The sequence below is a fragment of the Neophocaena asiaeorientalis genome, unplaced genomic scaffold (assembly GCF_003031525.2).
Source record: "Neophocaena asiaeorientalis asiaeorientalis breed wild unplaced genomic scaffold, Neophocaena_asiaeorientalis_V1.1 scaffold362, whole genome shotgun sequence".
In the NCBI taxonomy this organism is placed as follows: domain Eukaryota; kingdom Metazoa; phylum Chordata; class Mammalia; order Artiodactyla; family Phocoenidae; genus Neophocaena; species Neophocaena asiaeorientalis.
Genome location: NW_020175700.1, coordinates 3,342,788 through 3,368,795, shown reverse-complemented (window position 1 = coordinate 3,368,795; position 26,008 = coordinate 3,342,788). Strand labels below are relative to the sequence as shown.

General features: G+C 42.9%; 1 protein-coding gene across 3 annotated transcripts in view; it reads right to left on the bottom strand.

Annotated features, from left to right (window-relative positions):
* Nucleotides 1–26,008, bottom strand: part of LRRK1 (leucine rich repeat kinase 1) — a 120,318-nt gene that overhangs the window by 50,121 nt on the left and 44,189 nt on the right. For all 3 annotated transcript variants that reach the window (XR_003001378.1, XM_024732055.1, XM_024732056.1), the window contains exons 5-10: nt 21,969–22,148; nt 21,402–21,550; nt 2,933–3,159; nt 1,730–1,857; nt 1,476–1,639; nt 503–640 (exon numbers count right to left, since the gene is read on the bottom strand). Coding sequence is in view for 2 of the 3 variants with exons in the window: in XM_024732055.1 (XP_024587823.1) it covers nt 503–640; nt 1,476–1,639; nt 1,730–1,857; nt 2,933–3,159; nt 21,402–21,550; nt 21,969–22,148 (986 nt within the window). In the remaining variant the exon portion in view is untranslated. The remainder of the gene's footprint in view (nt 1–502; nt 641–1,475; nt 1,640–1,729; nt 1,858–2,932; nt 3,160–21,401; nt 21,551–21,968; nt 22,149–26,008) is intronic.

Sequence of the window (26,008 nt, the reverse complement as noted above, 5' to 3'; positions counted from 1 at the left end):
ACACACACACACACACACACACACACACACACACACACACACACACACACACACGGCTCTGGTAAAAGGCACTTCCTGAATTCACATCCGGGAATTCCAGTTCTGCCACTTCCGGAGAGGGAGGCAGGGACAAGAAGGCCCTGCCCTGCGGTGCTGCCAGGGCTTCACACACCAGAAGGCCTGGTGGGCTCACCCTGGAGCCGGGAAGGAACAGAGCCAGAGGTCAGTCCGAGGGGCTGCTGGGCTGTGCCTTCAACTGTCAACACTGAAGAAAATTCTGGAGGATAAAAATTCATCATCCCGCCACCCTCCCAGAGCTGTTTCATTTTGCACATTTCCTCTCAGTCTCTTTGCACACAACCATGCGTGACTTTGACAGTTAAACTGTTCTTTCAACTTTTTTTGTCCTGAAAGCTCGGAAGAAGCACACAGGTTTCACTGCAATGTGGAGTGATTTTCTTACAAAAGCTGAAAATGAGAAATAAGGTGCTATTAGACTTACATCAAGCTGGAAAAGTCCCAGGGGAACTTCTCTGAGTGTGTTTTCTGAGAAGTCCACATCCTTAAGGTGGTTCTTCCAAAACACAGCCATTTTGTCTGGTAGAGACTCCAAGGCATTTTTGGATGCTTTGCAGCATTTCTAGGAATTTGATGAGAAAGAGAATTAATTAGCTTTCTAAATGCCGTGGTGTCTATGATAAAGACTGTTTCCAAATTTAATGTTAAAAACAAGACCATTACAGTAAGGCTCTGTAATAAATACAATTCAGCTAATTAAGAGGCTACAGACTATCCTTGCCCCATTTTCCTGTCCTTGCTCCAAGGAAGGGATGGGAATGGTTTCCTGGGGAGATCAAGGTGGCTCATGGTCCTTTCCCTTCCCTCAAGAACATCTGGCCCATTGTCCTTGGAAATAATGGGACAATTCAGGACAGTGCTCTGAAGAGGAGCCCATGTCCCACACAAATATGCTTAAACTAGAAATGTTAATGTTAGAGACGGAGAATTTCCATATTTGCTATTGAAAACAGCAATAAAACACAAATATTCTTTATGCTGTTTCATCTGTTTTAACAAGCAAACTTCCCAAGAGAAAAAACCATGATTTAATGGGCAGCACTATGGATGCAGACTATTCTTCTCTTCTTTATTCTTATTTTACAGCTGTCCTAAAGGAACGACCCCACCTTTTGGACAGAACTCATCCTGGGCCAGAAGTTCAGGCTGTAGCTGTGGAAAGTCCTGTGGGTGTTACGGTGCAAATCTCAAACCCAGAGCCAGGTGCGCTGGCTCTCGGGTGAGTTACCTGCCTGAGACCCTCAGCTGCTGGATGCTGAGTAACATGCTTGCCTATAACACAGGACACCACCGCGTGGCCGCCAAGGGGACGCGGTGTGCACCGCACCCACAGCTCTGTGAGGCTGGCATGGATGTGGACTGACAGCTCCTTTCATGATTTTTGGCAAGTTACTAACCAAAGGGCAGGCCCAGGCATTTGGAAACACCTTCACGTTATTTCTGGAGACATTCAGACAACTGAGTGACTTGAAAGAATGAAGGAAAAGTGCAGGGAGTTCTGTCAATTTATTGTCAGAAATATCGAGTTCCTGTAGCTTCCGCAAACCAATCCAGTTCGTGGCTAGGGGAAAATGAAAGAGGATGAATTGTAAAAACAGCCCAATCAAGAAGAAAATGACAAAGTAAGTCAGGTTATTGATGCTAAAAATACCATTTTCTTCTTCAAACAATTTTTCCAAATAATTTTTTGAAGCTGTCAGTTTTTGAAGTTTTGAGAGATGCAGGAGTCCCGGTGGGAGGTGGGACAACTTGTTGCTGGAAATATCAATTTCGAGTAGCCTGTAGTTGGGGGAGAAGGAAGTCAAGGCATCAGAAGAAAGAGGTAAAGCATCATGGGTACATATTTCTCTGTAAACATGTTTCTTTTTCTCCTTGCACAAGGATAAAGAATGTGCATTGAAATACAGCAATATGATTTTTATTCATTGCATTACTGTCACTATGTCATGTGTAGACAAAGAAAACCAAATCTCTCTTTGGTGGATCCTGGTCTCATTGACCAATAGGGATGTAACCTTTCTCACATATGTGATAACAGAACAAGCTGGTGCCCTGGAAGCTACTGGAAGTCCAGAGAGCACTGCTTTTAACCTTCTGGACCCTCAAGTCTGTCCAGGTTAAAGACCCCCACTCCGTGGCACTTGTTTAATTTTTTGTGCAGGCTTCTTTCCCATGAGTTACTGCTGACCCTAAGCTCTTTCCAACATTCTTTTTTACTTAACTTAGAGCCTTAGCTTTTGAAATCAGCTCAAATCCCATATGGAATGAGGCCTTGCAGGTATGATTATCAATACATCAGTGAAGGTAAGGTCTTTCCTCTCCCCATGCAGCCTCAGCAGGAGGCTTGGGCCTCTTCCCAAGGCCTCCCACAAAAGGAGACAGGAGCTGCCTACACCATCAGGCTGCTGCCAGAGTCCTGTGAAGTTAACTGTTTCTCTGAGGCCCTGCCCACCTTCCTTGGGAGGTGGACCAAAAGCTGGGTTGTCTGGGCGCCACTGTTTCCACCAGCCCCTTTCCTCTGACTCCTGTGTGCAGGAACAAGACTGGGCACCTCGGACAAGCAGGCCTGCGTGGCTGCCAGTGAGTGGTGGAAACGTGGGCCAGAAAAGTCACCCTACTAGACAGATCTTTCTGCATTCACGTGGAAAGGAGGTGGGACCTTGTGCCCAAGAGCTTGCATAATGGCAGGCAGAACTTCCTTCTCTTATTTTAGCTGAAAATCTGTTTTCAAAAGCAACAACTACAATCAGGGAGCATGACTGCAGGAAGAGGACAGTGCAGGAAGAGGGTGGTGGTGGCAGCCGGGGCTCAGATGGCCAGGGCTCACCCCAGGGGCTGCAGGGCAGGAGCCCACCTGGAACAGATGATTTCGTCTGATGACTTCACGCTGGGCAGCTCCCCCAGGTGGTTGTCTGAGAGATTCAGCTTCCGGAGGTTGATGAGCCCCCAGGGGATGATGGAGGGGAGGGATGCCAGGCAGTTGGCAGAAAGGTCCAGCTCCGTGATCTGGCAGGAGATGTCAATGAGCCAGTCCAGATCCACCCAGGGCAGCTTGAGGTGGGACCATTTCACACAAAGAGCCTGGATATTGGAGCAAGGGGAAAGCACACACCGGCGATGAGCCCAGGGCTCGTGCAGACTTGAAATAAAGCAATGATTTATTCAAGTGTGAATCTGTCTGTTCATCTCAGCAGAGTCCCGAGAGGTTGGGACCACGTTGCCCCTGAGAAGGTACTTATGCCCTCCTGCACCTACAACCTGAAGGTAATCTCTCCACAGCTACAGCTACTCACTCTCCAGCCTCTAGAGGGAGCATGTGGGCTTAGCATCACCTCTTAGAGCGCTATCACCCTCGGGGGAAACACAACAGGAATGGCCCCTGCTTTGTACAGAGGAGCCCACCCAAGCTTGGAGCAGCCTCCCCAGACTGCAGAAGAAGGCTTAGACCCAAACCTGGGTCTTCTCACTTCCCTCCACGGCACTCTTCCCTGTGATTAGAGCAGCTGCCGCCTGCAGCTGCTTACACCACGCTGGGTGCTTTGTGGATGAGCTGCTTCCAGAGTGAGAGACTGAATATACAGACAATGGCCAGACCATATATAAAATAGAGAACTTTGACCCACAACCTGCAGCAACCTACCAGGAAACTAACCCCCTTATCTATAATAAAGAGTCCAGGAAGCCAAACTTGCCAGAAGCCATACTGCAATGTCTAGTAACAATCCAGGAAGCTAAACAATAACTTCTGTAACAACTGGCCCCAAATGTCCAGGACTTGATTGATAAGTGACAACCTCCCTAATTTTGTCCCTGCTTCCAACTTAGACTAACCAGGGAAAGGCAAATATGCCCCCTAACCCATCATGTAGGACGCCCCCCTTCTAGTTAGCTGCCTCCAGCTTCCCCGTCAACAGCCTCTAGTCAGGGCACACCTGAAGCCTTCCCTTTATCCACCATAAAGCTTCCCCACTCCTCTGACAAAATGCAAGTGACAGTGGCTGACTCACTTGCCACCAAAAGCTCTGAATAAATCTCCTTTGCTTTTCTCATTTGATTGGGTCAGAAAGGCCAGCAGTTTTCTGGCATATGGTGGTAAAAGAGATCTGGTTAAATGTGTATGAGCAGGGCTTTCTCTTTCTTCTTGATCATCAAAGAATTTGGGGCTCAGTGAGGTTTCTGGGGAAAGGAAATTGGCTTTTTGGCTTGTTTCTCTAAAGCAGCTGGAAATCCATATCAGAAAATTAGAGAAACAAAGATTAGTTCTTCACTAATGGGAAAATGTAACAACTGGAAAAGACACCAGAAACATGGGGTAAGTTTGCTTTCAAAATTGGCAGCAGCAGACAGACTTCCTTATCTGGCCACAAGGTGGCGATATGTGCCTTATCTTTGTCGCCCCCTTAGCTAACTTGCCAGGATTGGAAAGGCTGGGTCTACTAACACCCTCTAAAAGCTCTGGTCTTCGAACCAAGTAGATGAGGCTCTGTCTCTGTCTGCCTGTCTCTCTCTCCATTCACCTGGATGAAGAGAGACAGTCGATGGTATACTGGATTTTGGGTCAAGAGAATGGAGCTTTAGTCTCAGTTTTTTGTTCTGTTTTGTTTTTTGGGTTTTTTTTAGACTTGACATTTAGGCCTATTTTTGTTGTCATTATTGTTTCCCCCCATAATTTTCTATTTTGAAAAATTTCAGAACTGCAGAGAAGTTGAACTAGGACACACGATTACCCATTCATACACCCTGCACTGTAGACTCACCAATTGTTAACATGTTGCCACATCTGCTTTCTCTTCTTTTTCTCTACACACACATACAAGCACACACACTTTTCATTTATCTTCTGAATCATTTGAAAGTAAATTATAGCTATCATGGCACTTTACACCAACATGTATCTCTGAAGAACAAGAATATTTTCCTACGTGACAACCATATATTTATCATTTTCAAGAAATGGAATCAATACATTATCAAATCCACAATCCATGTTCAAATATTCCCAAATACCCCAGAAATGTCTTTCGTAACTATTTTGTATCTTGATCCAGGATCCCATCAAGAATCACACATTGCATTTAGTTGACATGTCTCTATTTTCTTTAATCTAGAAGAATCCTCATGCCTTTTAATGTCTTTTCCAACTTTGGCATTGTAAGTTTTCAAGTCATTCTAGTTGTCTTCTAGAATATTCCATAATCTGAATTTACTGAGTTGTTTCCTAAATTCAAGTTAAGCATTTTTGGCAAAAATCTCAGACAATGTTGAGTCCTACCAATTGAACTCCACCAGAGGGCACCTGATGTCAGGTTATTTCACTAATGGTCTGATCCCTTGGGTTAAGTTCCATTTTACTCTTTGTGATTAATCAGCAATCTGTGGGGTGATATTCTGAGACTATCTGTGAATATTTTATGTTCCTACATCAGTTTACCCAATGATTTCAGCATCCATTGTTGATCAGGGCCTTACTCACTTAGTACATTGGTGGTTACAAGGTGGTAATTTTTCTAAAACTACCATTCCGTCTACATTTGTTACGTGTCATTCTTCTGTACAGAAGTATGTCCCTCCCCACCTGTTTAAATATTACTATGGACTCACAGATCCTTTTTAAATTCAAAGTATTATAATTCATTATTATTTCTTCCAATGCTCAGGTAGTCCCCAGTTTGACCACTGGGAGTCCCATCAAGGGGACTCCTGTGTTCCTCTGACATATCCCTATCAGTTTTGGGCACTCCCTTACTTCCTGATAAAATAAGATGTTCGAGTTTCCTCTGGTCCTTTCCAAGTACCAGCCCTGATTCCCTTTAACAGAAAATGGTATTTAGAAACCAAGATCTAGGTGTTGGGTATGCTCATTGATATTAGGTTGTCACTGATTCTTGGCCCATTGATCCAACAGAACCCTATATTTAACATGAGTGCATTCTGATGCCTCCAACTTGAATCCAGTCACATCGGCTTCTTCCTAATCTTTCCATAAAAATTCATAGTTGTGTCACCCTTCACCTTATTATTGTTGGTTTTAATCTGCTAAATGATCAGCTTGGACCGGATGGTATCTAGGTCACTTCTGGACCCAGGATTCTTTCTGGCTTATACTCTTGAGAAGGACAATGGCTTCCCACAGAAAGCCTTGGAGTAATCATGACAGCCAATCTAGGAGCCATGCCAGTCTTTGCGATGCCAAGTCAAAGAAGGCTCTCTAAGGGTCTGGCTGCCTCCCTTTCCTGGGTTCTCAAAGACACATCCAGGCCCCAGGTCCAGGGCCAGACAGCTGGACATAAATCCAAGGTGTCCAGATTGCAGTCTAACTTTCTCTACTCACCCTGTGTGGCCATTCTGGTCATTCAATATCAAATAGTTTGGACCTGAACTGAAATGGCAGTCAAATGCAAGATGAAAAGGAGGCTGGTTTTGGTTTTAAATAACAAACCTTAGGTGTCTATAAATAAAACTCTCTAAGGGCCATCAAAAATAAATAACACAACAGGAAAGATTCAGGTTGTTATTGTGACGTAAACTAGTTGCAGCACATCTTTGGAGGATCAGCTGAGATGTTCTGTCCTGACAATGGCAATCTTCCTCCTGCATTTCCTTCTTGTCCTCTGACCCTGGAGCTGCAGCCTAGAACCACATAAGGAGCAGAGGCTCAGCCTTGGGAGACTGGAGCCCTGTGTTTGCTTAACTAACCCCATGTGGGGCCTCGGGCCAGTCGAGGTGGAGGTGGGTACTTTCACAGGCGCTACCAGGCTCAACTCCCCTTATAGGAACCTGCCTGCGGGTTCCGTGCTGCACTAAGTCAGCCCAAGGGTCATCTCTGTCTCCACTGCCCCAGCCGGCAGTGTGGCCATCCAGAACCCGACTGCATGCATCTCCAGTGCTGCACCTTGTCTGACTGCGTGTGAAGCTCAGCACCGTGCCTAGCATGCAGCAGGCACTCAGTAAATGTTTGTGTGCTGAAAAGAATCAAGCCACTGGGACCAGCAATCCATCTATTAACACCTCTAACCAGAACGATCACCCTAAAATACCAAGGTCTACTCAAACCCCTCAGCCTTCCTGCACCCCAGCCCACCTGCAGCAGAACACCTGAACTCCCTCCCCAGAAAGCCCCACACCCCCACAATCTGCCCCAATCACTTCCCAAATTTCTGTCTCACTGTCTCCTCCACGACCTCTGCCCACCCTCTGTGCTCCTGTTGGCAGATGGCTGCTGGGGTTAATAATTTGTTCTAGGTAGAAGAAACTGGGGAATGGGCCTACTCCTAGAGCAGAGGATTCAAGACCAAAGGGAAATTGCCAACTAAAGTACAGAAACTGCCTGTTCATAAATGACCCATAGGGTTCAGAAAGTGGACTGGAATTCATAGGAAGGCTGTGGGGGCCTGACAGTGAGCTTACTGTCAGTACCTGACTGGCCAATGTGCCCAAGGGCTGCCAGGGTACTCTGGGGCTGCAGGAGACACAAGGTTGGTGGGACTGGAGGTAAGAGAGTTTTGCAAGTTTTCACCAGAGAGCTGGTCTCCTTTTGATCGTGGGTGTCATGAGGTCACTCAAGGATCCCAGATTCTGCAGGCGGACTGGCCTCCGCCTTTGCACTCTGTCCTGCTACCACGACAAAGGCAAAAGTGTGCTCCCTGCTCTGCCTTCTCTTCCCTGGAGTTCACAGCCCTTTTCCCTCCTATTTAAATCCTACTAGTCCTGAAAGCCCTGGGGCAAGGACCACCTTCTTCACACCCAGTAAGTGTCTGCGTTACAGCCCCCAGTTAGGTAACAAGGATGCCATCTTGCTTCACAGTTAGCAGCGTTTACTTGAGCACTGCCAAGTGCAGGCCAGCCTGTCAGGCACTGGGGTTGAAGATATGGATGCTGCAGATGGAACCAGCTCAGGGAGTTTATGTCTCGAAGGGAAGAGCTGTGTGTGTATTGAACATGCATCTAGTCACCTTTCAAGGACTAAGAGTATGTGATGTTGACCAGAAAGCCAGGAAAGAACACCTGCAGGGAAGCCTCCTGTGCTTCTTTGGGAGGTACTATTTATCAGAAGTAAATCATCAATAACAAGAGAGTGGCTGTGTGTGGCACTGAATTCTCTAGACATGAGGAAGAGGAGGAAGCAGATGCTGCCAGTTCCTAAAACTGAGCTCTTTCTAGGTCTTACATCCACTAGAGTTTCTGCAGTGTTGAAATTTGTGAAACTCAAGCCCAGGGAGAGGTAGCAAAAAGCAAGAAGTCAGAAAACATGATGACACACTCAGAATTCAGACATGTTTGTGAAAAGACTTCTGGGCTGGATGGTGGTTAGAAAAACATGTAGGATTTCTACCTGGTCTTGGATTAGTCTGAAACTTTCACATATACAAGTTACTTTCCTTTTGGTGTACAAACATTATAGGGTGCACAAGTGTTTCCAAAGTGGCAGAGAGGAAGAAGGAAGGAGAAAGGATGCACAGTACACCTGACATGGAAATGTAGCTGGGAAATGTAGCCCTCATTACTTATTTATGTTTAGTCTGGGCAGGATCACAATAAACCAGGTTCTGAGGTGGTGAAGCCAGCAATTGTATAATTAAATCCATGCACACTGAACTGCAAAATCAAAGACAGCTCGCTGTGGAGATCCCCAAAGTTCAACAATGCCATGGTTAAGGCACATCTCTCTGGAGGAAACAGAGAATATGCTCATGCTGGTCCTTAAGCATGAGCCCTTTCAATTTTGGGCCAAACAGAAGGAAGTACTGCTCTCCCAGAAGACACTGTATGATGACTTAAGAAACTTGCTTTCCAAGGCAGTGGTGGTGACCAGGACCAGTTCAAGAAGGACTAGGGCACTTGGCTCATTACAGAAAGTGATGTTTGGGGTTACCTCTGCATAAGAAGGTCTCCTTGTTCTGTGATGGAAGCTGTGGTCCAGGAGGGCAATTACCTGCCTTCATATAATGCTGCCTGAAGCTTCCATACAAAAATAACACAGTGAATGAGCCAGTGGACTACAATGACATCTCTCATGCTTTTATGTCAGTGCAACCCTTATGGTTGAAGAATATAATTGTTCATGAAGGGCTGAAATTGACAATGTTTTTAGGCTGGCTTTAACCTTGAGAGATGTGGGGCTGGCAACTGGGCCCTGAGCAGACACAGAGAAGGGTTCTCTGCCCCAATGCTGGGGGAGGGGTGTGCCTCTGCAATTTTGAGAACCCACAAGAGCAAGTTCCAACACTGCCTCCTTACTAGGTCTCTACTGAGCCCACAAAGCAGAATCTGCATCTCTTCTCCCTGTGTTCCCATCTCACTGTCCCTTGAGGGGACAGACGAGAGCTCAATGACAGCACAGCATGACACAAAAAAGGCAGTCAGTAGAATTAGTCTTTCCAGTCAAGACACACGTGTTAAAACAGGGGAGAAATACATAGAATGTTCTAAAATGTATTAATGAACCCTTGGCCTACATAAAACCCAAAACTTTCTTTTTGTGGGTAAGCAGATTCCTGGGTGGTGGTTCCTTGTTGAACCAGCCAGGAAGACAAGAGCCACCTTCTGACATGTGAAGGAACAGTCAGGGCACCAGACATCCGGAGAAGTGCAAAACCAACAGGTCTAATCTGAAAGGAGCAGACTCATTAAAAGGGCTGAAGAACAAGCCAAAAGAAACTCTAAAAATGAAGGTGCTCAAAGCAGCAGAGCCAGTCACAGAATCTGAAGACACATCCCAGGCCACCTGAGTGATGTCAGTGCTTGTGCAGAAGGGGATCTGTGCATGAATGCCAACAAGTTGGGGTAAATTTCAAGCCTACAAGTGTCTTTCGGGAGCCCAGACTGTCAGAGGAGGCTCTAAGTGAGGTGGAGTCAGTTGGACAGAGGATCAGCACGCTGGAGACAGCAACTCTGGTCCAGTCTCCCTGTGCTGGTGAGGGCCATGGCAAACTGGGACTATGCCCCACATCCTCGGCCCTGGAGAACCCTCCATGCAAGGCTTCCAAACACCTACTGCTCAAGTCCCTGCACCCTGGCAGGGATAGGCTCTCAGGAGGGAGGGGGCATTGAAAGTGAAAGGATGAGAAGGAGCCTGGGCCTTGACTGGCCATCTGCCTGTGCACGTGAGGTGGCCACGGCGGGCAAACCAGGCCAAGGGCAATGGAGCAACAGCCATAAGGATGGTGTCATGGGCTGAACTGTGTCCCTGAAAAAGATATGTTGAATCCCTAGTACCCGAGAAAAAGTTTATTTGAGCTTATTTGGAAACAGGGTCTTTATAGAGGTAATCAAGTTAAAATGAGGTCATTAGGGTGGGCCCTCATCCAGTATGACTGGTGTCCTTATGGAAAGCGGAGATTAGACACAGAGGCAGACATGTGCAGAGGGAAGATGATGAGAAGACACGGGGAGGATGGCATGTGGCTGGAGTGATGGGTCTACAAACCAAGGAACACTGAGGACTGCCAGTAGCCACCAGACACTAGGAAGCGGCAGGGAGGGGTCATCCACTGGAGCTGTGACAGGGAGCACGGCCCTGCCAACACCCTGATGTCAGATTCCAGCCTCCAGAACTCGAGGCAATACATTCCGGTTATTTTAAGCCAAGCAGTGTTTGGTACTTTGTTATGGTGGCACTGATACAGATGGTAACAAGTCAAATGACAATTGGAGAAGTCAAGACCTGAGAATCCGGAACATTCCATCAACAGAAGCCCACAGATTAAGAAAGGAAATGAAAGAAGCAGAGATTCTTGAAAGCCAGAAGGATGTCTCTTAAGATAAGCAGATTAGAAACATAATAAAAAGGTGGGTAAAGGACAGTAAAACCAGTCATTAATTTAGGGAAAAGCCTGGGAGGACTCTAGGGTGTAAAAGGAGAATTTCGAAAATGACCTGAGAATACTAAAGGGAGTAAGAGAAGGGAGAGGAAAAGAGAAAGGGGAGGACAGCCTTCCTTCTAAACTCAGAAGGAAGATAAATTAAATGACTCACTTAAACAACTTAAATTAAATTAAACGACTTAGTGAGAGGAAAAAAATGAAATCAGTTCTGACAAAAGCCTGCCTGCTAAAAATATTATAAATGTCAGAATTAGTAGTGGTTAGCTACCAATATAATTTCAAACAAACAAACAAAAAGGGAAACATAACCAAGGAAGCCAGATCAATGAGAAATGTAAGTACAAAAATTACTTACAAGCAAACCTACAATGGCATTTTAAATAGTCAACACGGAACAGTCTGTTGCCTCCAAGGGCACACTCAAACCTGAACCCTGTAGGGGAATCTTCTGGAAGTTGAGCTGTGATCACATGATAATACCTTCCTGGTGACTCTTTGCAATGCATGCACAGAACTTTTTCAAATGACCCTCACAGTAACCCTGTAAGCACAATTTGCACATAAAGAGCCTCAGTGAGGTGACCTGTTTGAAGGTAACAGAACCAGGATCACGATTCAGGTGCCTAATGTTCTGTCTGGTCCCTGCCTACCAGGCACCATGTTCATTCACATGGCCATGGAATAGCTGACATGATTTCAAAGGCATTAGGAGAGATAACCAAGGTGACTCAATAATGATAAAGACACTTAACCACAACCCCCAAAATACAACTATGCTAAATCTTTGTGTTCCAACACAGGTCAAATTTGTAAAAAACAAACCCATGAAAATTCAAGAAAAATAGTAGCAGGATATGATAGGTCAAATATGCAAAAAATGAATGGAGGACACTACAATAAGAATGGGAGATGACCAAATACTAGGGGACAGGAGAACGAATTCTGTTTTCAAATCAGTATGAACTTGCACATAAATTGATTACATTCTGTGTAAGAAGCAAAAGTAAAAGGAGAAAAAGGGGGAAAAAGGGCAAGCCTCCTACATATCTTATGCCTGGACAAAGGCAAAGTAAAGGTAGAGACCAATGACGAAAGCAGAATTAAAAGGTGTCCAATTATTTGGCCATTACAAATGCCCTTTCAAATAATGCTTGGGTAGGAGAGAAAACCAATTCACAACAGTAGAGTATATTTTTAGAACAACAGAAACGTCACAAGTAATGGGGAAAAAACGAACAATTCTGATCACAGTTACAAAAAGGAAAAAGTGAAGCATGATAAACTAGCTCTGCCCTGCTTAGAATGGAAAGCTAAAAGAAAGCAGGGAAATGAAAACAAAATTAGACTAAAAATAGAAAAACCAAAATGAAGTAAAAACAAGGAAGTTGGTAAATAAAACCAATTCTAGAGTTGTTGGAAAATAATAAAATTGATAATCAATTGACTAAAAATAAAAGTACCTTAATAATCTAAGAATGAAAATGACAATCTAACAATGGCCGAAAAACAATGTTTAAGTTGTGGGAGACGTCCTCAGCCAGAGCTAACAAACCAAATAATGATGTTGAAATGCAAAATTTAATTCCAAAATAAAAAATTCTCAAAGTGACACAATAAGAGTAAAAACAAAACAATGTATATGAGACAAACAAATAAGGAAACTAAAGAATCACTCTCCAAAGGCTCCTAATTCAATATAATTCTTTTTCAATCCAATCTTCAAAGAACAAATAGTCTCTGTGTTACATACATGGTTACTTAACAGAAGACTCACTTTATTTTATGAGTAAAACCAATTACTTTGCAAGAGCCATTAAAATTCTAGCCAACTGCATGCAAACACATGGATGCAAAAACTGTAACAAAATCTTCTCTAATGGAAATCAACAAGTGAACTCAAAGGTTTCAGTTCTGCAACCAAGGAGGATCTATACCAAGAAAATAGCACTGTTGGTAGTAACTTATGGAAAACCATCAGCACATTTTGTTAAAGAAAAGTGGCCCTCTTTTAATCATCTGAATGCCAAAACATAGTTAATAAAATTTATCACTTTTTCTTTGCTAAAATCCTTAAAAATAGATAAACAAGGTTTGTTTTAAATCAACATTGTGCTTTTTTCCATGTAGTATTTCAGTCATTCCTTTGAAAAATAGGAAACTTACCAAAAAAATCTCCCTTCCAACTCAAGAATTTTGCCAATAGCAATATGCAAGAGAGAGAAAAAAACAAGAAATAAAAATACTATCTCTGCAGTTACTAAGCTATTCAACTTTCTGTTGAGAGAACCCTGTTTCCTCAACTTTTAAATAAAGACAAAAATTTCTACCTCATAGACTTGTACAGAAGATTAAAGTAGAATATTTGGCAAAGTACTTTGTTAGCCATGAAGTTCTATGTAAATGGAAGTTTACTACATATATAAAATTTTATCCATCCATCTATTCACCTATTCATCCATGCATCCATCCAGGTATCCATCCATCCGTCCACCCACCCACCCATTTTCCATCCATCCATCCATCCATCCATCCATCCATCCATCCATCCATCCATCCATCCATCCATCCATCCATCCATCCATCCATCCATCCATCCATCCATCCATCCATCCAAGCAACCACTCCTCATCCTGTTCCAGGCCCTACAATGAGGGGCAAACACAGGGTGAGCAAAGCTGGACAAATTCCTGCTTTCGTGAAGCTTCCAGTCAAATGGGGGAATTGACATTAAACAAGAATGTCACCAGAAAAGACAAGCCCAAACTTTGTTAAGTGCTCTGAATAAAATGGCAGGAAGCTTTAAGAGATGGAAGGGGGGATGTGACCTGGCCTGTGGGCTGGGGCAGGCTTTCCTGCGGACGTGGCGTACGGCTGAGGTGTGGAGGTAGTGCTGGTGTCCAGGGGCTGCGCTGTGCTGAGCATGAGGAGACAGGCACGCTTGTCCCTGTTGTGTGGTGTTCACCCTGCGGGTAATCATGGCCAGTAGAGTTCCCCCTGCTGCTGGACATTTGGGTTTTGTCCTCCTAGTTTCTCTTATAGATAGCAGTGCTTTGAGCAGTACAGTTGTGGCAATTACGTTTTTTTTCTTTTGAGTTACATCCTAGAGGTATCTTTCAGAAAGGAAATACCAAATTCAGAGCTGTTCTCTGGGAGAAAAGAGTTTTATAGCTTTTGTCACATGACGCCAATTACTTTCCACACATACAGAACCAATTTATAGTGCCAGCAGCAAGGCTTTGGTGTCCCTTTCTCTTTGACGCTGCCAAGTGCCTAACTTAGCATTTATATTTATTTTTGCGAGTTTAATAGGTATGTGATGGTACTTTCAAGTCATTTTAATTTGAATTTCTGTAATTGCCAATAAGATTGTATATGTTTCCATGCCATGAATTACTATCTGTGTTTTCTCATGTGTAAATTAACTGTTCATTTCTCCTAACTTCTTACCCAAGGGCATTTGTGAGCAATGTGACAGCAAGGGCCGTGGCTCTGGCTTGGGCACTGCTGAGTCCCAAGCAACTAGTAGGTGATATATAAACACTGACTGAATTAAACTCAATTATCAACTGACATATAATTGAGTCAATGGTGTTTTTTGGATTTCAGTTTCTGTCAATTCTTTTTTCTCAAGTATCTGCTAATGTTTTTCTTTTTTTAAATTTCTTTAAAAATATAATTTTACTATATTAGTATACTATAGTAAAATTATATTTTACTATAAATAAGTTTAATATATATATATCATTTATCTTATTTGTGACTATATGTCTTTATACATCTTCATATATCTTTAAAATTTTGAAATGGAATCATTTTCTTCTATAACTGGAATAAATGTGCTTTTTGAAAGTATATTCTGATGAATTTCCAGTGCTTAACTTTTACCTGTCTGGAATTTATTCATATCATTATGAATGTACTTGTCTATGCTGATATCCAATAGTTCCAATGACATTTGATAATGTTTTCTTATTCTTTCCTGATTGTGTTTTCTAGTTTGTCACATAAGTTCAAATAATAGTTTTAGTATTTCTGCATCTCTATGAATCATTTTCTCATTGTAAACTAAATGTAAGTGGTTTGTATAACTGCTGTTTTGTATTATGTTTGATGATCTAGTGGGACAGGCCACCAGGAACACCTACCTGAACGGTTACACAGTGCACCTGCTCAGCTGTTCTACCCTGTGACCCTCACTATCTGTTCTCAAGTTCTAGGAAGCACTCACCATGTGGACAACAACACAGTGGTGAGTCTATTCCACAGAGAAAGCGTATGAATGGGGCATGAGAGTGGGGAAAGATTTGGTATTTGGAAACTAGAGAAAACAGTAGGATAATTGGCTAAATTTCAGGGCACAGGAAAAGTGGAGCTGATGCAAGAGGCCCATAATAATAATTCTGAGTTTGATCTCATAACTCTCAGAAGGCAGGTGAAGGCTCTTCCCTTCACACAAGCCAGCAGTGGAAAGGCCGAACCACAGGCAATCAGGCTGCTCCCAGTCTGCCTCTCACCTGCCAGGGCCCTACTGCCCCAGAGACTTACATCTGCTCTGTGAGACAGTACCACCTGCTGTGAGGAGGAAGTGAGGAGCTGAGAAGGTGCAGGGTGCAGATGTAGAAATGTTCTAGAAAGTGTAAAATTCTTGAATAAGACTCTTGTACCAAACACTAGGCCTAACCTTGGGCAAGGATGTTCCCCAGAAACCTTAGTGCTCACAATGTCAGTAGCCCTTGGTCAGCTGCTCATGAAGGCCCCAGCAAAGGCTGAGAAACCACACTTGCTGCAGCCTGCCCTTTCTGAGTATCTCATGTATGCAAATCCTCAGACCCACCAGATCACTCTGATGGAGAAGGGCTGCTTCAGCTCCCAGAATGTGCAGCCAGGATGTTTGTGCTTGGGCACAGATACAGGCATCTGAATGGCCAGTCACTAGGAATGTTTAACGTACATCATAAGCCAGAGCTGATCCAAAAATGACAATAGTAGTAGTAGTAGTAGTAATAAGTGATCCTCTCTAGGTTTGCTGCCAGATTTGAAATCATTAGGGACTTATAAAGAAAATTAATAATTCCCCAACTGTGTAGTTTCAGAATCAATTTCAGCTCTTGTGGACTTACTCCTATACTCAGAACAGCCCAGCGTGCCCTCCGGCCCAGCCCACTAACTGCTGAATGGGACAAACACCGTGGTTAGTTCAGGCCCTGCTTAGGCCTCTCCTGGCATTTCTGTTTTCCTGCTCCTTCCCGGGTGTGCCAGCATCAAAGTGTTGTTTCTCATGGCAACAAAGCAAACATTGACAGGACAGTCACCAGGAACACAGGCCAACTCATTAAGCATTCAGGCAAAGGTTTGGCGGTTTTCCAGAAGGGCACCCGTGAGCCAGAGCCAGGAACAGCTTTGGCCAGGTCTGACTTGGCTTTGCTTCTGCTCTTTTAAAAGTGTCCAGACCATGTGGTGTGGGCTCTCAGACTTTCCTTTCCAAACAACATCAAAACCTAACTGAGCAGCCCGCCCGCTGCCAGTGGAAAATCAACGTGGGCTTCTCAGCCATTCCCCGTTTGCCAGCAGAGGCAGGTTCTGGCAGCCTGAGAACTAGGCTGTGCCTGACACAGAGGCGTGGTGAACCTCGACTGGCCGTGGCTTCCACAGAGGCAGCAATTACATTAAAAAATATCAACTAGCTAGTGGGGGAGGCAGAACACAAATACAGAAAAAAACAAGATGACTGCTTCAGCAAGGTCACTGCCATGAATGCCAGCAGGCAAGGGAGTTTTCAGGCTGTGTACACATGGCAGCAAAGCACCCTTTCAGTGCCTGCCCTTGTCTAATATTCTGAACAAAAAATGCCAGTTCAACTCCACTGCACACCTGGGAAGGTCAAAGCACTTACCTCTGGTTTCTGAGTCATCATTCCTGACACTGGACCCCTCCGCGCTAACCCCCTCTCTTCTGCTGGCAGCACAGAAGGAAAGTGTTGTCACAGGTTAGAGATCATGGCAGCCAGACGCACACACTGGCTGCACACACTGCAAGGCCCTTGAGTCTGAAATTCACTTGAATAAAAAAAAAAAAAATACCACCTGCTTTGGGGAAGCCCAAGGAGTCTTCATGACTCAGGCTGCACTGTAATTTCATTTTCTCTTCCAATTCTACCCAAAAGGGCGAAGAAGAAGAAAAGCAACATTGTCTTTTCTTTGTCTTCGCCTTTGCAGAATGCAATAATCACTTCCGTGCTCTATCCCTATCTTGGCAAATTAGCAGGAGTTACCCGTAGAAAAGATCACAGACACAGATGTCAACCATTTCTGCTTTTAACCTTAAGCCAAGAAAATGCAAGTCACTGGGTACACATTAGAATCATCTGGGGAGTTTTTAAAACTACTGATTTGGGTCCCATCCCAGAGATTCAGATTTAGTTAGTGTACAGTATGGCCTGTGCATCAGGATTTTTAAAAAGCCTCCAGGAATTCCAATTACAGAAAAGTGTGAGAACCACTGATCTACATGAAAGACCTGGGAGGTACAGTTCAGGAATCATGAAATGAGAAAATCCCCAAGTTAAGAAGGCTCAGATTCTGGTCTGAGTATCACTGTTTAATATTTTCTGTTCTTGGACAAGTAACAGAATATCTCTAAACCTCAATACTTTCATCTAGTAAACAGATTATATTTCTTGCAATTCTTACTAAAGTGTTGTATGGATCAAATATGAAAAGAAAGTGCTGGGAAAAACACTGAACACTACACACATGTAAGGGTTAGATGATCACTATTTATTTCCTTTTGCAACATGAAGCTGATGTTTAATGTTTATTGAGCTCTTATTATGTTCCAGGCCTTGTGCTAAGTGCACACCTGGCCTCCAAGGTAGATACAATGATTAACTCTGTTTATAACTGAGACCAGCCAAGGCACAGACAGCTGACAAGTTATGGAAAATAGAATATCACTGTTCTCTAGAAACTAGGAAACCAGCAATGATAAGAAAAAAGTAAAAAGGAAACAGCAATACATATAATCAAAAAGATGGGAGGAATAAACCAATATGACAGGTCCCACACAAATGTGAGTTGGGTGGGTTCCTCTTTCAAAAGACACAGTCTCGGATGGGATTAAAAACTCAATACTGTTTACAAAAAATACACCTAAGACAAAATAAAAACTGAAAATAAAGGCTGAGGAAACTTAAACAAGGTTGATGCAAAGAAAAAAGAGCAGTGTGGCCATGTGAAGAGCAGACAAACCCAATTTTAAGGATAGAAGCATCGACGGGATTAAGGCAGATATTTGATATAACGAAATATGTTAAAATGGCTCATAAACCAGGTGTATGAAGCAAAAACTTCTAGAATTATATGAAGAACTAGATAAAAATCAGTAGATGAGGAAACCAAGCCTCAGAGATGTAAGTAACCAGATGGAGGTCCTAGAGCAGTGAGGCCTGGAGCCCAGATTAGAGCCAGGAAGTCTCCTGCCAGAGCCTCACCTTGACCACAACACCATCAACCAAACACTCAGAGAAGATGTCAAGAAGGTTTCAGTACAGATAAAAGCCAAAATGAATGAAGGAACAAACAAAATAAATCGTAAAAAAATAAAGAAAATCTAGGTCCTTGGTAGGACCACTAGAATACATAAATCCCTGGCTGGTCTGATTAAATTCGAAAGAGAAAAAGTAAAACTGTTCAACATCATAAATCAACAGCATGAATGGGAATATGGGAATATAATAATGATAATAACTACTAATATAGAAGAAAAGAATTACCAAAAAAGGTAAATGTAACACACTATGATGGCAAATTAAAAAATCTAAAGGAAATGGATGATTTTCTACCAAAATATAACCTCCTGAACTGCACATAAGCAAAAGCAGACAACCTGAACTGACCAATGACTTCAAAAGAAGTCCCAAAACAAAGACCTGCTTTATCTAATCAATCTTTAACAATAAATAATTCCTATGAAACTTCTCCAGATTGTAATAAAATGGGAAGTTCCCTAAGTCATTCTGTAAAGCTAACATAGTCTTATACCAAAATCTCATAAAGATAATAAAAATAGAAAATTATAGATCAATTCACCTATAAATACAGGTGCAAAAACTGTAAATAAAATATCAATAGGTCAAATCCAGCCATAAAAACACCAATTAGCATTATTACAAGATTTCAATATTGGGTCAATATCTATCATCATCATTCATTACATAAACAAATTAAAGTAGAAAAGCTCTGTGAATATATCCATAGCTGCTAAAAAGAGATCCAACAAAATTCAGCAACATTTCCTAATAAAAATCCTAAGCAAAAAGGAATACATGGAAACTACCTAAATATAACAAGTCTATTTACCAAAAGTCTATAGCAAATGACCATAAACTGCTGATGCCAAGACATTTAAAAACAGGAAGAGAGATACATCTGCTCTTTTCAGATGATTCAACTTTTGACATTTCTGCTGATAATCAGTAAGCCATGAAATAAAGTAAGTTATATAAATATTAGAAAAGATAAGACAAACCTGCTTTAAATTTGCAGATGACTTGATAATATACCTAAAAGTTTCAAGGAACTCCTCTAAAAACTAGAATTAGTAAGACAAGTTGGTAAGGGGACTGGGTAAAACAAATAAACAGAAGAGCTTTCCTTCATACCAGCTGGAAATGGGTAAGAATTATATATATATTCCATTCAAACAGTGGCAAAAACAGTAATAAATAAACAAAATAGGTTCAGGAAATCTTTATGAGGAAAACTATAAAATCCCATCAAAGAACATAAACGCAGCACAAATTGCCATGGGAGTCACCATGGGAAATGCACAAAATGGAAAAACGAATGTCTGATAACAGTCAAGATATTTCTGAAAAAAGCAAATAAGGAGTAGAAAACTTGCATTAACAGGTTGTAAGGTTTAAATAAAATGCCTATAATCAACACAGTATAGCACTTGAACAGAAACAGATTAATAGGCCAGTGGACCAGTGCAGAGAATCCCAAAATGTATACAGGCATATATTGGGGGAAATGGCATTAGTGACATTTCAATTCAGAGGGAAAATCAAAGTTTATTTTAAAAATTGTGCTGGAATAACTGATCATCCACCTAGAAGAGAGGAATCCTAGATTCCCTCCCTCAAACCACATATACAAATAAATACAAGAAAAATCAAAGCTTAAAATATAAAAAATAAAAGAGTAAAAATAGTATAAAAGACTCTAGGAGAATATTTATATAAAATCGAGGGTGAAATGACTTTCTTATATAACCCAAATGCCATAAAGGAAAAAACAAACATATTTGATTATATATTCTTATATCTTTGTTATCTCAAAAGATAACAGACAGAAGACAAATAATGGATTGGGAAAAATATTGGCAACATGTATGATAAACAAAGGCTTAAAATCTCTAACATACAAAAAGACTCTCCAAAATGAGAAGGAAAAGGTGAGTAATCCTTGAGAAAAATAATCAACAAACTGTAACAGGCAACTCACATAAAGGGAAATGCAAATAATTGATGATGATATGAAAAGATGCTCAATATTATTAAGAATAGAAATGTGGACATTAAAACATGGAGATTCCATTTTTACCCATCAGAGTGATGAAAATTAAAAGGCTCCTGGACATCTAGTGCTGGCCAAAGTATGGGGATAGATATCCTCATGTAAAGCTGGTGAAAGTGTGAAACCAGAAATAATCCAAATGTCCACCAACAGGAAAAGGGCTGTCAACTAAGCTACATTCACTCTAGATTTAAGGCACGTATTTAAAAGAATGAGATGTAGCCACATTGACTGATCAAAAGGGGGAGTCGGTGATAGAGTGCTAAATTTAAAAAGTCAAGTTGAAGATAATGTAAACAATGCAATATTATTTTTGTTATTAAAATGGTAAACTAACTAGAACTAATTCCTGTATGTGTTTTTTTCCCAGTTTTATTGAGCAATAATTGACATACGACATTGTATAAGCTAAGATGTATGACCTGCTGATTTGATACATTTATATACTGCAGAATGATTACCGCCTGTAGCCTTAGCTAACACCTGTACTATGTCACCTAACTACTATTTCATTTTTGTGGTGAGAACATTTAAGCTTTATTCTCTTGGAAACTTTCACGTATATAATACGGTGCTATTAGCTGTAATCAGTGCTGCACATTAGATCTCTGGAACTTCTAGCTGAAGTGACCAACCTTCGGCTATATGACCAACATCTCCCCATTTGCCCCACCCCCCAGGCGCTGGCAAACCATCTACTCTGTTTCTATGGTTTGCCTTTTTTAGATTCCACATGTAAGTGAAAACATACAGTATTTGTCTTTCTCTGTCTGACTTCTTTCACTCAGCATAATGTCCTCAAAGTCCATCCATGTTGTTGAAAATGGAAGGATGTACTTCTTTCTCATGGCTGAAAAATATTCCACTGTATATATACATCACCTCTTCTTTATCCATTCATCCACAGACAGTGACTACTCACCATTTTTCCCGGACAACTGCTAGGCAAGGCACTTGCTTCGACGAAATACTTCCTGAGGAGATATTTGCTGGGGTCAGGACTGTCCAGTAAGATGTAGGAACAGAAAAAGGCCCCATGCCGAAGCAGGAATATGGCAATGTCTTCATTCCCTAAAGGACAGAAAGTGGAGAGCTAAGGGCATTTGGATGCAAGGTGTGTCACAGTTGTCCAAAAGGGCAGACACTCACATGTGAAATAAAAATGAAAAGGGCACTGGTGCTGTTGAACTTCTCTATTACCTCCCTTGACGCCGGAAGGTTCCTGTTAGTGACAGAACTTTTGTGGGGCTTTGCCCTTTGAAGTGCCTCCTAATATGGTCCCATTTGCCACGGTCGGCCCCTGTCACTGAAATCCCCTTGCAGGAGTGAGTAGGCGGAAGGAGGAAAGAGGCAGACCTTTTGAAGACGCAAAGAATGGAGTTGCGAAAACCTCCACAAAGGCCATTGGAGAGCAGAAGTTGAGTGTGAAGGATGGGCCCACATCTTGACAGGGTGATGGCTTTCATGGGTGTACTGACTGGGGACCCACCTGACTTGATGGCCGCGTAGAGTGGCAGGCGCACGATGACAGGGAACTCATTCTTCCTGACTGCATAGCTCTCTGGGTCGGCCCCGTGCGTCAGGACCAGGAGCTTCACCACTGCCAGGTGCCCCCGCTGGCAGGCCAAGGCCAGCATCCAGTTCAGTAATCGCTGGGGGCTGCAGGGACCTGGCAGGGATGACAGGACAAAGGGAGAGGGTGGCTGAAGGGACTGGTTGTTCCTGCCCTGAAATCCCCTTCGATCACGGCCCTATTTCCAGCTGAAATTTGCTTCCGTCAAGTTGACAGTGTCTATGGAAGTCCCTCTGAATTGCATATGACATTTCCCCACATCATTATAAACCCACCTGCTCATCGAATAACACCAACTGAGGAAAAGCAGCATTCAAAAGCAGCATTCAAAACAGTGTGATCTTAACAATGGAAATAAGACTAGAAAGAACTACCTTCAGTGCTGCAGAATTATCTCTGGGTAGTGGGATTGTGAACATCCCCTTACTCTCTTCCTCACCCCCAGCCCTGACCTCATCCCTAGAGCAGCATCACACACAGGGATATGGGGTTTGGAGATAGGCAGTTTAGGATTAAAATATTTCAGCTGTGTGGGACCCCGGTGGCACAGTGGAAAAGATTCTGCACTCCCAATGCAGAGGGCCTGGGTTCGATCTCTGGTCAGGGAACTAGATCCCACATGTGTGCTGCAGCTAAGAGTTTGCATGCCACAACTAAGGAGCCCGCTTGCTACAACTAAGACCTGGTGCCACCAAATAAATATTTTTAAAAAACATAGTGAATTTATCTGACCTCAAAAATAAAGATTAAAAAAAATATTTCAGCTGTGTCATCTTGGGGAAATTTCTTACCCTCTTCGTGACTCAGTTTACCCATCAGTAAAATGGGAATAATAACACCCCACCTCCCAAGTTTAATGAGAGGATTACATAACATAGTGTGTGTCAAGTGCCTGCCTCAATAAATTGTCATAACCTCTGTCAAGTGCCTGACATAACTCATTATGATATGTCATTATGTTATTAGAGTAATAATTTTCTGCATTTCCAAATTATCTGTAATATACATATATTACTTCCATAAGTTAAAAAAATACTTTGATGAAAAAAACAGATCAGCCTAAAACTTAGAGAACTACTCCCTGAAAGAACTGCCTACTTAATTCCAGGATAAAATAACACTTAACACACTGAATGAACAGAGAGAGCGTGGGCTGAAATGTTACAATATCTTCAAGTTCAAAGTAGTGCAATGACTTTTGGATCTAGCTGCCATGGAAAAACGATCTCATCCTCCACAAGGACACTTCCCAATTGCATCATAACACTGTCTCACTTCCAGAGGCGGAAAGTCCTCAGGAATCAAAGTGTTCTGAAGCCTGGAGAGAGTGACCCTCCCTCTGTGATATGAAACTGACCAGGAAATAGGGGTGAGGCAGAGAAGGCAAGAATTAAAACCCACCACATAAGGTACCTGGCATTATGCCTGGGCTGTAGCAGGTGCTAAATAAATGTCCCTTCTTTGCCCTCAACTGATAACTAAAATGAACAATTCAAAGCAGGAGGTATAGGAACAGAAAACAAATTACCCCTCTCCATTACTACCAGATATCTGGCTATGAGAAGTGCAGTCATCATGCTGCTAACTTCTGTTGAGGATGTAAGTGTGTCATTCTTAGGAGGCAGGCCCTGTATTTCACAGTCATAATTTTAATATGAGGAAACTGGAGCTCAGGGAGACTTGGGAACTTGCTGAGGGTCCCACAGTTGGTAAATGGTAAAGTCAAGCCTTAAGTTCTGCTTTATCTAAAACCAAAGGGTGCTCTCTTAACCGTACAAACCCCTACAGGTATTCTATAAGGCCCAAATCCAGCAACACTCATAGAGCCCATCTTTCCACCTCCTCCTTCTCTTCAGCCCTGCTCAGCTACAAGACCAGGAATTACATAATGATGTCCTTCAAATGATGTTCATAATTACACAACGATGTACCCACACCCCATGGAACTCTCATCCATCCTCTTCTTGAACCCTGCCTTCATTCTCTAGCTGCCTCTTGTCTTACCTTACTCTCAACAGTGGCTACCTTCCCTACAGGCTGGGAATTCCCAGAGAATACAAACTGTTTTGCCCACCTCTGCGCTCCCCACAGGGCCCAGCACAATGCACTGGACTCCTTCAGTCCTCAGCAGCTCTGTCCTGAGTTGAGCTAAAGACAGGACACCCCTGGGAGCAGCTGAGAACCATGCTCAGGTCCACCCAAGCTCCCTGTTCTGCAAAAGCAGGCAAACCAGGCTCTTCCCTTGCTTGTCTGCCAAGTAAACTCCTACTTAGCCTGCAAAGCCTGGCTCAGATGTCAGTTCCCTCTGAAGACTCCAGCCTGCACCCAGACAAGACCATTCCCTGATGTGTGCTTGCAGACCACTGTGTAAATATTTCAACCTTCGCATGGTTACACCTTTCTGCCTCAATTTCCTCTGCTTGACCAGGACCTACTAAAGGGCTGGGATCACCTTTTTGAAAAGCCTCTGTGTCTATCAAGTTCTTCAGTGTGGCCAGTACTTGGAAAATGCTCAATAAATGTAAGCTGCCCAATGAGATGTCAGCTGGCATAGACTCTCTGGGAATAGAACAGAGCTACTCTTGGAGATCCCCGAGGACAGGGAATCAGCTTTGGCTCCTTGGGGGCTCCTTCCTGCCCTCCTATAACTTGCTCGACCCAAACAGCATCTATGGGCCCTAACAGTGCCCTGATTTCTGTTTATAAACTCATTCTCCTTCCAGCCACAGGAGAGGCATGCCAGCTTGGAACCAAATCTGAGCACAAATCTACCTCAAAGCACATAGCTGGACACCCTCTAACAGTAGTACTGCATAATTGTGGGGTCCCATGAAAAACTTAAAAATGGGATCCCTTGGACTTCCCTGGTGGTGCAGTGGTTAAGAATCCACCTGCCAATGCAGGGGACATGGGTCCGATCCTTGGTCCTGGAAGATCCCACATGCCGTGGAGCAACTAAGCCCATGTGCCACAACTACTGAGCCTGTGCTCTAGAGACTGCGAGCCACAACTACTGAGCCTGCATGCCACAACTACTGAAGCCCACAGGCCCTAGAGCCCACGCGCCACAACTACTGAAGCCCACGTGCCTAGAGCCCACGCACTGCAACAAGAGAAGCCACTGCAACGAAAAGCCCGTGCACCACAATGAAGAATAGCCCCCGCTCGCCACAACTAGAGAAAGCCTGTGAGCAGCAACAAAGACCCAACGCAGCCAGAAAAAACAAAAAAAATGGGGTCCCTTGTTTAAAAATTATTAAAAATTTCAAGAGGGCTGGGACTTCCCTGGCAGTCCAGTGGTTAAGACTTTGCCTTCCAATGCAGGGGGTGTGGGTTTGATCCCTGGTTGGGGAGCTAAGATGCCACATGCTTCGTGGCCAAAAAACCAAAATATAAAACAGAAGCAACATTGTAACAAATTCAATAAAGACTTTAAAAATGGTCCACGTCAAAAGAAAAATCTTTAAAAAAAAATTTCAAGAGTGCAACTGCAGAGTGTTAAACTAAGTGTGGGGTCCTTCTAAGTGCAGGGCTCTGTGTGACTGCACTGTCACATACCCATGAAGCTGGCCCCACTCCCTCACAAAATCCTAACTCCCAAGACCACTCTAAGGCAATGCCTCAGCCTATAGCTGTAGTGATGCCTGGACTTAAACAGTGTCACAGATCCAAGGCCATCATGGGAAATCAAAGGAGACCAGGACACCTTGAGTCCACCAGAGAAAAAATTAACTTGTTATTAAAAAAAGCAACATAGCATGGTACATCCAGACAATGTAATGTTATTCAGTAATAAAATATATATATATATGAGCTCTCAACCCATGAAAAGACATGGAGGAAACTTGAATGCAAATTGCTAAGTGGAAGTAGTCAATCTGAAAAGGCTATGTACTGTATGAATCCAACTATATGTCATTCTGGAAAAGGCAAAACTATGGAGACAGTAAAGAGAT